The sequence below is a fragment of the Porites lutea genome, chromosome 5 (assembly GCF_958299795.1).
Source record: "Porites lutea chromosome 5, jaPorLute2.1, whole genome shotgun sequence".
Taxonomy (NCBI): domain Eukaryota; kingdom Metazoa; phylum Cnidaria; class Anthozoa; order Scleractinia; family Poritidae; genus Porites; species Porites lutea.
In genome coordinates this window covers 4,100,882-4,115,777 of record NC_133205.1, presented here as the reverse complement: position 1 = coordinate 4,115,777, position 14,896 = coordinate 4,100,882, and the positions used below count along the sequence as shown (strand labels likewise).

The 14,896-nt window shown below is 38.4% G+C and overlaps 1 protein-coding gene across 1 annotated transcript; it reads left to right on the top strand.

Moving 5' to 3' along the window:
• Nucleotides 1-259: 259 nt before the first annotated feature.
• Nucleotides 260-14,662, top strand: LOC140936864 (uncharacterized). The gene is made up of 15 exons (XM_073386369.1): nucleotides 260-346; nucleotides 3,504-3,621; nucleotides 3,743-3,928; nucleotides 4,604-4,727; nucleotides 5,082-5,260; nucleotides 6,318-6,583; nucleotides 7,181-7,307; nucleotides 8,119-8,244; nucleotides 8,826-8,936; nucleotides 9,796-9,933; nucleotides 10,636-10,725; nucleotides 11,579-11,737; nucleotides 12,490-12,587; nucleotides 13,818-13,960; nucleotides 14,587-14,662. The coding sequence occupies exons 1-14, from the start codon at nucleotides 260-262 to the stop codon at nucleotides 13,953-13,955; spliced, it is 1,947 nt and encodes a 648-aa protein (XP_073242470.1). The 3' UTR covers nucleotides 13,956-13,960; nucleotides 14,587-14,662.
• The last annotated feature ends 234 nt before the right edge of the window (nucleotides 14,663-14,896 follow it).

The following is a 14,896-nucleotide window of genomic DNA, read 5'->3' as shown; positions in this document are numbered from 1 at the left end:
TAGAATAATAATGGTAGTAATAATAACAAAAAGAATATTAAGAATAATGACTAGAATATTAATAATTATAATAAAGGGACTTATTAACTGTCTTGCTAGTTTACTTAAAAGGAGACATTTATTCGAAGGAAACGATTAGAAGTAAAATATATGACGTTTCTTCTTGATAGATAGCTGGATTTTCAGCTACTCTTTATTTTGTTCGTTACAGTTTTGGTTTGTTCTCCTCGCTGGTGTTTTGCTACAAAACGCCATAATCATGGTTGAAACGTACCAGTTACAAGACGTACATGCCAGGGCTCAGAGGGTTGCAGATGAAGCACTAGAGACGAGAAAAGAAGTGAATGTACGATATAAACGACAGAAGACATATGACCTGAGAGAGGAATTGGGGTGCCCCAGTTATACACCTAAACTGTCCTCGCCAAATTCTTGCGTGAAGGCGTGGTTTTATTGGCTACAGTATGACATAACTGAGGCTATATGTGAAATTCAAAGTCACGAATGTTCTTACAGAATACCGGAAACTGGCTTAATGCGTTGTTCTCCAGTTACTAACATTACAGAGATAACTTTATCCAGGAAAGGAAGAATACGTGTTAAATATATTGCGAATTGCCGGTGCGCATAAAACCATGCAGACTTAATATTAAAACGAAAGGCTGCCATATCATAATTTGTTTCAAGGTGAATGTTGTTTAAAAAAGTGGTTACAAATGATTAACAAAGATGCACTCAATAAAAAAGTATTTTTAAAACTCTCTTTCTTTGAGAAGATTTTTTGGTCTCTTCGCTTCACTTGTTTATTTTAAAAGAATTCCTGTAAACATTTATGTAGTTCCTGTCCAAAAATTTTTAACGTAAGTAACGTAAGGTCGTTAAAATACCGTGTTAATTGGCCCTTTTTTGAACAAACAACGTATCAAAAAGCACATTTATAGAAGCAGCAAAATGGTAAATCATAACATCTCTTACACCTGATCTTACACTTGTTTGAACCGTGGAATGAGACTGAATGAATTCATATTTTGAATGACGTCACAGGTCCCCAGCAGCCCTATATTCCTTACATTTTGTAAGTATTATTTAACAATTATTCCACAATTATTCCACGAGTGCGTGTTGGATATGAGTTGGCTATAATCATCTCATATCCAACAAGCGCGACTGGAATTGTTCCATTAAAAACGCCCACAAAATATCGAGATTTCTTCCCGACTTTTAATTTGTGAAAAAAAAAACGATTTTCAGCTTTTTTTATTTTTGAGCGGTCGCGTACAGTTACCATATTTGGAGAGCATGGTATAATGGCTCATATACCATGATGGCTAAGCCAATCAGAGCTCTATAAGAATTGCATCATCCAATGATTCTGTTTTTAATAGTACAGATTATCACATGAAATGTAGTAACGTCGGTAAAAGAAAGGGTGATATTGAAAGTAACAAAAAACGAAATACCGCAAAACTGATGCATATAAAATGTAAATTTAGCTAAGCCTAAAGACGTAGCACCCTTATGTGACTTGTCGTTCAATTTACTTGAAACTGAAAACTTTTTTAATTTCAAAGACATGTGTAAATTAACTTCTCTTTAACTCGCTACTTCCCATTTGAATTGCCCCAGGAACCCCACCTTTAGTTTACCTCTACGTCCACTGCGGTCAAACGCCCGAGGAGATTCTATTTTATTTAGAGGAATTTCATTCACCATTTTGTGTTAACATTGAAAAGGGTGTTATAAAAGAATTAGTTAATACGAATATCTTCGCATTTTCCCCCAAATAATGAGCATCTTTTCGCAAAAAGGACCGTTCGCGACCGAGTCGAACTTTTTGTTGACAAATGGCGTCGGCAGTAACACTAAGTACATGAGCATGTGAGTCTCAAAAACTTGTTTTATTTTCGTATTCAATCTGATACTCATCATAGCAAGCCTCAAACCAATTTCTTAATTAAATTGGAAGGTTCTCCCCGATGAAATTGTACTTCGCAACTGCAAAATCCGTCCGTTTCTGGTCAGAAAAGAACCCCCATTTTAATGAGAAAGAAAGTTGAGATTACACGAATATTAACCAAAATATAAACCAGTAATAGATCTTCGAAATAAACTGTCATGTCATCGGTTGCATTTACACAGTTGTCAGTTGAAAGCTCACATTAGTTAACGCTTATGTCACTGCTATTTGCATCCATGAAACTTTAGTGAAAATAAATACATCGCTCTCCTAAGAAGCTTTCTTGTGCCCTGGTCATATCATGTTCTTATTCTTGTAAAGCTGATTCAATAAAATACAACGCAACTTATCCCTGTAGAACCTTAATACGCAACAAAAATCGGCTGTCTTCACGGAGTGTATTTTAGCCTTGAAATAGGGTGGATCCCATAACAGATTCAAGGAAAATTCCCCGAAGATTATCGAACATTGATACACTGACTGACTAACTACAGATTTGCGCTGAATAACACAGAAAAGGGACAACTTTTCATGTCCTTGAAATGTATTATTTTACCCGGATCTGTCTTCATTATTTCAATCAGCTGTATTTTCACTCTTACTGCGTTTGTTTCCCCCATCATTTTTCGCAATAAAAATGAAAACACAGTCGTGTCTAATATGAAACTAAACCCGGAGCTTTTGTCTCGAAAAGTACATCCAACGTACATGGAATTAAACACAGCCTGCCCGAGAAAAAGTTGATTGGTCGAAGCTTTGATTAAAAGATAATGTTCCTCAGTTTGTGAAGCATTTCTAGTGCAATCGACTTAGAGCAAGGAGGGATTAAGGTAGGCGCTGCTCCGTCAGTTTAAACATCTCTCTGTAACGGACCCGGTGGAACTTTACTGGGTGGTTTAATCCAGTCTACCCACTGATAATTTAGCCTCCCCAGTAGCTGGCAGATAGTCCGTTTCTACCCAGCTAATTTTGTGCTTCCCCGGTCACTGATTTTCCTTTTGACACTTCTACAAAACCAGTGTATTTTGTTATTCATTTTTGTTTAAAATGAGCAAAAATATAAAACATTTTTACCATTGTCAGAAAAATCGGAGGGTACAGGTAATCGATCTCGCATTAAAAAAATGTAAATCTTTTAGTTCTTCTCGGTAGAACAATAAGTTTTCATACCGTTAAAGATGTAAGGCCTGCCACCCCATTTTAACGTTTACGGGAGATACACAATGCAACTAAGACCGGTGATTTTTTTTTTTTTTGCCGAGAACCCGGTGAAGATTTAGATTTCACTGGGTTTGTTACAGAGGGGTGTGTTTCCTGAGTAATGATCATTAGCCATCATGATTTTAATTGAGGTGTGAGGACATTCTACGAACTTTAAAAAGCATGAACAATGTTCTGGATTAAGATACCCCGGAAAAAAAAACTAGTTTAGATTCATAGCATTAAATGAAATGAAAGAAGGTGCTGTTTCATGCAAACTTTTTCTCTATTTTACACATAAAATGACCGCTTTCTTTTTGCATTAATTTATTCTTTCCGTCATTAGATGATGAGTCCCTTGCTGTCGCTGTTGATGCTTTGCGTGCTTCCTCTGGAAGCGAGCGAGCCTGGCCCGGCACCTAAAGGAGCCTTGGAGACGATTTTAGACATCAATCTTGGGAAAGGTTAGTTACGTTGATTTCCAATTTCCTTTGAAGAAGAAAATAATGATAATAATGATAACAGATAATGATCACCACGAACTGCATGCCGCGCTAAACGTGATTTTGGCTTATAAACATACAGATGATGGAGAGAGTACGCACACCCCAGCCAGTCTCTTTGAAGGAGATATTAAATTAACAGAGGAACAACGAACGAATAACATGCTATTCGGAAACCCAGAGGGAGGCACGTCACGAGCTGCAACTAATGTGGACAAAATCAAATGGCCTAATGGAGTCATCCCTTACGAGTTTGACTGTAGTGTAGGTAAGTACCTCAGGGGTTTCTCAAGCTTTTACAAATACAGATCTGCCACCCACACAGAGCCGCAGTTGTCGCTCCATGTCAGAGAATGGATCCGGATTCCGTAAAAATGGGAAATTTTTGCTTTTTGAACCCGGAATCCCAGGCTTTGGAATCCGGAATACAGCTCAAGGAGTCCGGAATCCCGCTTCTGATTGGAACCCAGAATCCAAGCGCCATTGAAAAAGGATCCGGAATCCATGGCCTGGAATCCAGAATGCAAGACTGTCTTGGATTCCCTTACGTATGGGACGAGTAGTTGGCAAAAATTGTTCTGTCCAAATTAATTTCTAAGCTGTTGTTCCTTTTTAGACATCTTAGATGCTGCCTTAATTTCCTACAGTATATTCTTTCTTTTCCGTTTTCCAGGGGCGTCCAAGTCTCAACCCTGCGTTAAAATAACTCAGAAATATCATAAGAACAAAAAAAAGCTAAGATATTCTTCAGTGAGTGTCTCTATATATTGCTAAGTTTTATGCTCCATAATGAATGTCACTATATAAAACCAGACCAGGATTATTCATACATATCTGGAGAAAAAATCGAGGGCTGCCATCTCCATGAATAGCCAATTGGGAAACAATAGAGATGGCGAACATAATCATTTTGACTATTTGTGTACGTTTGTGTTTCATTCAGCTAACATGGATCGTGCAGTGCGAACTACAATGCAGGCCATTGCTGAGTGGGAGAGCAAAACATGTCTTAGATTTGTGAAGAGGACAACTGAAAAGGAATACCTGTGGTTTCATCGAGGAAATGGGTAGGAATCAAATTGCGCGTTGTTGACCGATTTCATTTTAAAGTCAATCAATAACATCTGAGATTTGTATTGATACATTTATCACGTGACCAGACTTATGTTACTTATGACGTTATATCACTGCAACCATAAAGAAGTAAATGTCTCTAAATTTTGCTGAGGTTTTCCTTAAGTTTTAAAGTGCAGCTACTGTAGAGAATAGTTTAAAGAAAAGAATGGGTACAACATACAAGCTAAAACACAAAACTGAAAGCACTCTAAGAGTAGTCTGGGGATTTGGAGGCATCCAATCCACTTCTCAAACCCCGTTGTATATATACCGAAGTGGGAAGTGTTTTAACGACTTTTTTATAGCTGCTGGTGTGAGGTTGGTAAAGTGTATGGCCGTGAAACGTGGCTATCCATTGGCAGTGGGTGTGAATACAAGCATGTGATGACGCACGAGATTGGACACGCCATTGGCTTTTGGCATGAACAGAGCAGACCTGACCGAGACAACTACTTGAAAATCAACTGGGAAAACATTCTGGACAGTACGTTTTTAACTGAAAAATAGCAGTTATCTTATTATAATCTAACGAAGCCATGATAAAGCTTTAACCTAGACAAACAGCAGTGACGGGTCTGCGGGGCGGGGGGAGGGGTGTCTAGGTCCTCAGGTCCCCCAGAAAGGAGCCATCAGATCATAAATACATATACAGCTATTTGGAGAAAGGTTGTCGCAAAAAAATGTGCACGCAACAATCCCGAAAGGTAATATGGGATATGATAATTACACTTTACCTAACGATTGTAACTGTGGAACCTACTTTTTTTGCTTTCCTTTAGCACTCACAAACATATGTCCATGGCCTCTCGTGCCTTTCTTTCAAAATTCTTTGTAGAAGAGTGAACTCAAAACCACCCACAATACCTTTCGGGATTGTCGCGTGCACTTTTTCCGACAACCTTTCTCGAAATAGCTGTATATCTACAACGGCGAACCAAGTGACTAAAAGTGCTTTTTAACTGAATTGCCCATCAAAAATAATAATAATAATAATAATAATGAATTATCCGGCACTCTATAGCCCATCCCATGTTCGCAATTCCCGCGCAATTCGCATTCTTTGGAAATGAAACAAATGCTATGCTGTAGGTCAATCAAGCCAGCCTGCGACGAAACTGAAGTTATGATGTTACCATCATTTCATCGTTTATTATCATTATTATTATTATTATTATTATTATTATTATTATTATTAGGAGAAAGAGAAGAGCAGTCAATATATCTGACATTGACATTACATCGGAAAGTGCGCAAGCCAGAATTTAAGTAGTAACTTTTTATCAGTTTGAATTATTTTTTGAATAGTTTTATTTTTTTTATTAAATTTTTGATGCTTTTTATAATTGTTATTAGTAGTTTTTAGATAGTCATTTTACGACAATTCTCTTTCGTACACAAGAAGAATGTACATAGGGTATATATTTTAATATTCATATTCTTGAATCTGTAAATAGTCTATTTTTTTGAATCTATGAATAAAGTTATTTTACTATAAAAAAAAAATATATTGTTAATATTTATTTATTTGTTTTTTTTTTAAGACATGGCCTATAACTTCAAAAAGAAGGTTTACGGAAGTGAAGTAGTTGATTATGGAGTCCCGTACGACTACGCCTCTATCATGCACTACCCGTGGACGGCTTTCTCCAAAAATGGCAAAAAGACCTTGGAGCCCATCCGACCCCTTAACGGAAAGACCCCGTATGTGAAACTAAGTGACGATGACGCATTACAGGCGCGCAGGATGTATAAATGTTCTGGTGAGAAAATAAGAAATCGCCCCATGTACAGGAATCCAGCCAATTTTGTTTTTGGAATCCGAGATCCTGGGATCAAGGAATCCGGATTCCCACTAACAGTTGGGTCCGGAATGCAAGTTCAGCTTCCGGTCAAATTTGACAGCTTCTTCCTCGCTTCTTTATAATTATTTTACATCTGCATGTAGCCTTTCGTTTTGCAAGTTGTAAATGAAGTTATTGATTCCTTACAGCAAAAATTGCTGAGTATTGTTTAATAGAGAAGTTACGTTGTTTAAGCTTAAAGCTAATGTTTGTGTTGTGCGTTTGCCGACTAATAACTGACACTATTACATGCGCTGTGTTTGTTTATAGGACGCAAAAGATCCGTTGCACTTGATAAAAGAATCGAAAGAATCAATTCAGGTAGTAGTCTTTTTTTGACACTTTTATCTGTCAAATTTACATTATGTAAGTTGTTTGACTTTTCGAGGGTGACCCTGTTTTTCTAAAGGCCACATAGACACTAACTAGCCACATAAAACTTATTAACGAAACCACCCCGAAAGCAACTGATTTGTACTTAAATAGATGTTTTTATTTAATCAAGTTCAACACAACCTTTTGTACTATATTACTCAATTAAATTTGGGTTTTTTGAAGATCAGCAACAAGAACGATGCGAGGATATTGCAGAAACGAGTGAATGCGAGGGCTGGAAAAAGTCGGGATTTTGTCGCCAACACGAAGCTCTGGTATATTGGTGCAAAAAAACGTGTAACCTTTGTTCTTCTGGTAAGAAAAAGTGAAAATTTTAGCGATGAGGCTAAGAATGATACGAAGAATTGTGCACGTCGTTTATGGTGTTGTCCACCCGCGCCGCTGTCTCCTTGTGACGACAATTTTCCAACAATTTTTCTCTTACTGACCTCAATCCTATCGCCTCATGCAAGGGAATCCGGAAAATTTTTGCTTTTAGAATCCGGAAACCTGGGATTTCAAATCCGATTAAAGATTGGAATCCGGAATCCAAAGACCCGGAATTCATTACCTGAAATCCGGAATCCACGGCTTGGAATCCAGAATCCAAGTTTGTATTGGATTCCTTTACTTGGGGCGAGAAATCGTAAAATAATAGAAAAATCATTCAATTCGGAAAGCAGCTGGTTGATAAGGACTAGCCGCTTAGCAATCGAATCTAGGAAACCTACAAATGCAATGTGTATAGACAACAGTGAGGAAAAGGTTTCGCTCACGTAATTACTTTTTAACCTAGAGCATTTTATAGTATTCCAACATTTCAATATAGCTTCAACATATATGCGTTATTGACTAAGCGCAAGGTTTTTAGGCAGTTCTTCTTGGGTTAGCTTTTTGTACATGTTTTAAAAGAAGTTCTTAATTTTTATGCTATTCACTGTGAATATTTAATTTTAGGATTTTTAATGTTATTTTAGTTTTAGTATTTTAATTTTAATGGAGGACCCTCCTGAAACCACTCTTGGTGATGGAGGCTCTTGGTATTAAATTTAATGAGCTTGTTTTGTGGTCTTAGGGGAAGGTATTACATTAAGTGAATGGTTATATATCCGATTTTCAATTTCAGATAGTTGCATGGACACAAAAATAGATTGCCTTAACTGGAAAGACTCAAACTTATGTACAGACGATCAAGTTAAGAAAGACTGTCCACATTCATGTGGATCGTGCGGCAATACCGGAACAGGCTGTAGTAAGTGTGTCAGTTGAAATTAAATGTAGTACCACGTTATGCTTTAGCTTTTTTCTTTTAGCGACAGAACGAAAGGTTTCGTTGAAAAATCGATTCTGAGAGATGCATGAAAAAATAATTAGCTGAAGAACACTTCAGACAGGGAACTCGCTTTAATATTTTTCATTAACAATGAAGACAGCGCAAAAAATATCGGAGTCCTAATCACATGTCAACTACTTTGTTTACAATAACTGAGAGAATCCTCGCCCGCTGATTGGTCGAGAGCTAACGTCTATGAGAGTTTAGAGCATGGAAACGATGTAACATGTCACGCAGTGCCGGTAGTTTTGTTTTTGGTTTTTCGTAAAAAAAAATTCATGTTATTGTAAAAAACAAATCGTAAAATTGTAAAAAACTTTGCAGTGAAATCACTCGCTTGCTGCTCGTGGTTCCACTTGAGTTTTGAACATTTCATGACGTCATTTCTAGGGTCTGTAGGAGTATAGACCTTAGAAAATTGTGGTCGATTTGTTAAATACTATTCTAACTATTACTCGACATCAGTTCCTCTAAAATATTCCATTTCTATCTTATTGTAGATTCAACTCCACCACCAGCGACGACGCCCTCAACAAACTCTCCTGTTACCAATAAACCAGCCACATCTCAACCAACAAACCCACCCATATCGCCAAACAGCACTGGAGTAGGCGAGTCTAGATACTGTATTGCTTGTAAATTCGTAATCGTAGCGTTACTCTCAGTGGTTGGCAAAGCCTAGTTTCAATAAGCTTGCCTAGTCCTTGCCTTGTGCCTAGTCCCTGTACGGCGTTTCTCCAGTCTCTCTCGATTTAACGTTTTGGCCGCGTGGAATAATGAAGCCTAGGGACTAGGCAAGATTTAAGCGGCAATAAACCATTTTCACGATGCCGATATTTGACTACAACTACCAGAATTCATTGTTTTTTTTTTTGGCTTTCTTATTTAAATTTGTCAATCCCGCTGACAGAACAATAGCTCTAATTTGTACAAAAAAAAAATGAAGAATTCTGGTAGTTGTAATAAAATTATGTCGTTGTGCAATTGTCCTATTCCGTCAAATATCGACGTGCCAGTGATTTGCCGCGCGACTGGAGAGACAACTCTTGAGAGCAGAGGCTATTTTTTCGTAAGTATTCATCGTGAAAAAGACGCGTTTGAGTTTGCTCGCAGAGTAAGAATTGCGAAATATTGCCAAAAATGTTGTTGGTGCTGGTTGCACGGCTTTGATCTTTGATGGAATTTAAAGTCATCTCTTTGTAAGTCTTGGGGATGAGGAGGAAAATATATTAAATAAACTGGCGCTCTTTTTGAGCGATTTTTGACGCATAAATCACCCAGTTTCATCGAAAAGCAGTTAACAGCAAAGAAATATACCAACAAATGCGCTGCACGTGCACACAGAATTATCGTTTTGCTAAATAATATTAAAACGGCTACTGTTTCGCCGTTCTGGTTGACCTCGCCGTCGTGAAGATCTTATGCTTAATATCAGGCTAAATTTTATTCTGTCATCGCCTTTTTAAATAGGCTTGAGGTGCTTGGACAAACGCAAAAGTTGCAAAGACTGGGCTGATCGAGGTGACTGCATCACCAATGGTTGGACTGAGAGAACATGTCGGATCAGCTGCAAAACACGCTGTGATAACCAGCCAGTAAAGCCGAAAGGTACAAGCAGCTTCTCTATATATTTACTGACGATAGGAATGGAGGCTGTGGAAGCAACATAATTGCGTCTATTTGCACGTAGTTAAAAGTCTTACCGGTTTTAAACTTTACGCAACAACTTCCAATAACATTCAACTTGGTGTGCAAAAGGAACAACATGAAACATCCAAAAAATGTTGGGAGTTGTTGGCCAACAATGTTGCGTCTGTTTGCACGGGGCTTCAAACATGAATATAGTCCAAACTTGTGCAACTGAGCCGCAGTGATGAACATAGCTTCAAATTGTGCTTTTGATAGGTATAGAGATCAGTACTTAACTACAGGAAACAGCCTACAGATAACAGTTTGCTCATGTACTCACTCGTGTAAAACAGATAAGGTCATGCTCATGCGCAGCTTGGTCCCTCTCTTTCAAGATAATCGCGGCCCCACGCTTCTCCTGAAATAAGATCGGGATTAAGAGCGTAATGATTGAACGATAAAACAATTGAATCGTGTAGCAAATTATGGTGATAGTTCTCAGTGGATCGCAGACGACTTCATTATCCCTATTTGCCACTTCTTTCGGTTACCGACCAGTGTCTTGGTTTCCAGCCTTAACTGGCGGTCGGGAAACGATTTTGCCAAGAGAGCATGCGCAGAATGAGACGAAGATTCTAGAACGAGATTGAAGTAAGAGTAACGTATATAATTTGTGTTCAGGTGCCTGCTCCGATGGCCTAGGTCTAGGGTGGCCTGGGGACTATAAACTGCCTGACAGTGCATTTAGAGCCTCGACCGACTACAGGCCAGGTAAGCATAACGTGAAAATCAAGTACATATGCAATCATTAATAGGTAAGGAATATGTTTAAAATTAAGAAAATGTTATACGAGCACCCACTGAAAAATTTGCGATTTATGTATTCTACACCTGTCACCAATTGAGAAGATATATGCAATAAGCAAGCATGTCATGATCATGTGACAAGAACGCATGTCTGGTACTATAACATAAACTTAAATTTTGTGATTCATACATTCAGGGACGTCAAGATGAACGTATGATTTAAGATACCGTGGGGAAAATAGACGCTGCTCCATTTGTACAAAATAGCATTAAAAGAAAACCCTCGTTGGCTCTATAATTAATCATTTGCTACTATCTACATGGTAACAGTCAGATTCCTGGGTTCAAACCTTTTCACCGTCAGATTCCTGCTCCAAGTCCTGAATGACAACTTTTGTTAGACTGAAAGTGGCCTTAACAAGGGATTGCCCCTTTAGAAGCAAGAAGAGAAATGTCAAACGGGTTAACTTTTGCAGAGACTATTGGGACTGTAAGCGACAGGGAAAAAATGGCCATTAGCTGACTGGAGCGTTCCCAGCCTGAACCATCCCAGAAACACTTGCGGGAAGCATTTCGACTCTAGTTCCCTTTCCGTTTCTAAAATAGTGAATACAGTCAGGAAATCCGGTAACTCGAACTCTGAAGGGAAACGAAAGCCAGTTCGAGTTAGGGAAAATTTCTTGTTATCAGGGTAAATGTCAGTGAAATTTTGATTAAGGGAAAGGAAATTTAGTTCGAGTTCGAGGGGGATTCGAGTTATCCGAGTTCGTGTTATCGATGTTCTACTGTACTTATTAATTTGCTGAAATACATTTAGGAGGCACCTGGCGAGCTTCCGCCGACAATGCTCGCCTTTACTTCGAGGATGATCACACGAACAAGAGGATTGGATCTTGGTGCGGAAATGAACGAGATAATCAGTGGTTACGCGTTGATCTGGGAAGAAGAAAGAGGATAAGGGCTATTGCAACACAAGGTAAAAAGGGCGAATAAGTCAAGAATAAATATAAAGAGGGTTTGTTTGTTGTTTTATGGACAGGGGGCTAAAATTGACTTTTAACCTAAGATCTGAGGTTTGTATTTTCTAATGTATATATTTTTTATTTTAATTTGATCTTACATTTTCTTTTCAAGAACCGCCAGGCCCTCCACCTTAAATAAATCGCAACTTCTGGTGGACCTGTTATGATCATGACTGACATTTCGCATTCTTATGACTGACGCGAAAAACTACACGTCGCGTTTGCTACGGAATAGTATCGCAATCGGGTAAATGTAACCAAAATCGATTACCGAACATTCTGAAACACCATTATATTGCCAGATAGAATTCGAATTCCGTTCGAAGAACATAAAACCTAATGTCCAGCCAACCAGAAGGAACACCAGATTCCTGCCTTTTTACACGTGATCTGGTAGACAAGTATATCACGAAATGGAGTGCATCATGTTTGTGAGCTAATTAGACCGAAAACTTCTGGGGTGTTGAGACAGTGTCGGTAAAATTAAAGAATCCCTTCATCCTTCCAGGATGATCATGTTTACCAACACAAAATCATAGTTTTTCTTCTAGAGCGGATGTTCATAGTTAACAGCACTCTTCAAAAAAGTCGTGAGTTGCTGTGAAGGTCTGGTTTTAAATTATTGCAGTTTTGGGGTCAAAAGAAATGTTGTAACAAAGTTTAAACGAGTTTTATTCAATATAACTTAATGCGTTTGTTTTTCAAGGTCGTGATATGTTCCATGAACATGTCAAGGAGTACAAACTGGCCTTCAGTGACAACGATTCAAACTACCAGGTGTATCAGGAAAATGGGAAAGACAGGGTAAGTTTCTTTGTTTATTCTCAGCCTATGTTTGATAAGACAAACTTAAAGCAAGGGGCACACATACACCAACCCATGGCCTGGCCAGTACCTCACGCATGCGCACAGCCATATCACCCGGGCAGAACAGCTCTCCATGGCTGCCACTGCCCGAGTGATATAGCTGTGCGCGTGCGTGAGGTACTGGCCAGGCCGTGGGTTGGTGTATGTGTGCCCCTTGCTTTAAGTTTGTCTTATCTTTGATGTGTTCACAAGATACCCCTGGAATTCTCGATTGGCGTTTAGCAGGAGCCCATCTTGATGGGCTCCTCCGTTTAGGTGTTCCGGTCACACGGAAACATCTTAACGGTCCGAAATTTAGACGCCTTTCTGTTCAAAAATTAAAACGGACAAAATAGAGAAGAGGTCAAATTTTTAGCCCCTACGGCCGAATCGGTGTGAAAACCATAACAGTCTAAATTTTTGTACAGCGAAGGCGTGGCTTCATGGATGCGTGGTCAATCACTTGAAGACGCCATTTTCGATTTGCTAAATTAACGATTTGTCCATGAACAAATAATAAAACCATTAAAAAAGGTAAAATTAAATATAGTTAGTCAGGTTCTGTGTGAACAAAGTAAAAAATACAGTGACCCGTTGATACGACCAGCGGCCACATTTTAAAATTCCAAACGGTAGAATCTCTTATAATTTCACCTCGACCCCGTTAATATGGCCACTTGTTCGAAATTTAGAAAATTAAAGTGTCTGTGATATGTCAATTATATTGACCTAGTACTCTGAGTCTGTTCTTGTACTGTCAGTCTAGACTACAGTACACAATTTAAAGTGCACTTTCTACGATTTTATAGCTTAATTTGAAAAGTGTTTTATGCACTAGAGGAAAATTTTAAGTAGTTTTTTCAATTACTGTACGCGATATAAATATATAAAATTATAAATGCGAACAGTTGTTCAAGAAATGCGAATACGATGTACGGTGTACTTGTCATTCGGCTCCGTGTACATGTTAAAGGTGTGTTCGGTCAAATTTTTCAGCCGGTTGAAAATTCGCCTAATTTGGTGTGGACGCAGCCTCAATATTCCCTAGTTCCCACATTTATAATGAAATTTGTGTATTTGTTTACGAATTCAATTTGCACTCTTTTGTTCGTGTTCGTGGTCATTTATGACCACAGCTGAAAATAACTTATTTAAGTTTAGCTTATGATATCTTCTTCTAATTTATAGGTCTTTATTGGAAACTGTGACCATTTTACTCCGGTTCTGAATACATTTAATCCTGTTACGGCCAGATACGTCAAAATCATTGTCGTTAAGGCCAGCTATCCATGTATGAGGGTTGAATTGTATGGCTGCGACGTCTAAAGATGGTGAGTATATTAGTGAACACGATCTAGAAATCACAAATTGATAATACGATCTGCCAAACCTTGTCTTAAGTTTACTAGCCAAGAAAACTCAAATTTTTCCTTTTGATATTCCATCACCTATTGTAAGAAAAAATACGCCTGTAAAGCCGAGGGAGGGAGGGGATTACGGCCAAAATATGGGTTATATAGGAGTGTGCCGCTGTGAAGAGTACGGGTTTCAAGCAGTTTACTCTAGGACATAGTAAATACATCAGGGAGTTTGGGTCTAGTAAAGAGTATCATTTTCCAGGAAACTGATCAATTGGTTAAAGATTTCATTTTAGACTAGGGAAACCGGGAATTGCCAATCAAAAATATAAAAAAATCAAATCGGTTTTGTTTTGGCTCGACTGTGCTAGCGACTTTAGTAGTTTCTGGAAAAAACAGCTACTCTAGGATAGGGGGAGGGGGATTTGGGGAGTTTAGGCTAGTATAGTGTAGCAAAATTCACTTGACTCCCGGCAACACATCCCCACCCACCCCCAGGCCTCTTCATTAATATCAGAAAATAATGACTGACTGATTAGAAAAGATGACCCCTCAACAGGAAATCTTACTTTTTTTTTTCTCTCTATTCTTATCCACAGATCCACCACCGGAAATTTCTCCGTCAGATTGATAACATTAATGAAAAGTTGTAGAGTATTTTAGAGTTATGGTGGATGCTGTCTAAGGGCAGCATAACTGACAAATAAACTACTCAGCGCAAAACTGCTCTTTTGTTTGCCTTTTTTTGGGAGGAAAGCACCACTCATAGGGCTGAACTTTGTGTACGGTTTTGCGAGAGTATCAACACACTTTTTGTCGCCCAAAGCAGTGCTATAAAATAATGTTGTTAATGTGTCAAGGGTGCAATGGGCTGTTTGGTTTTAATTGGTTCCAACAAAGGGGAATAAA

Coding starts and splice junctions, on each gene's coding strand:
- LOC140936864 (XM_073386369.1), top strand. CDS start 260: ATGGTTGAAACGTACCAGTTACAAGACGTACATGCCAGGGCTCAGAGG. Junction 347..3,503: donor AGACGAGAAAAGAAGTGAAT/GTACGATATAAA, acceptor TTCCGTCATTAG/ATGATGAGTCCCTTGCTGTC. Junction 11,738..12,489: donor AAGGGCTATTGCAACACAAG/GTAAAAAGGGCG, acceptor TTGTTTTTCAAG/GTCGTGATATGTTCCATGAA.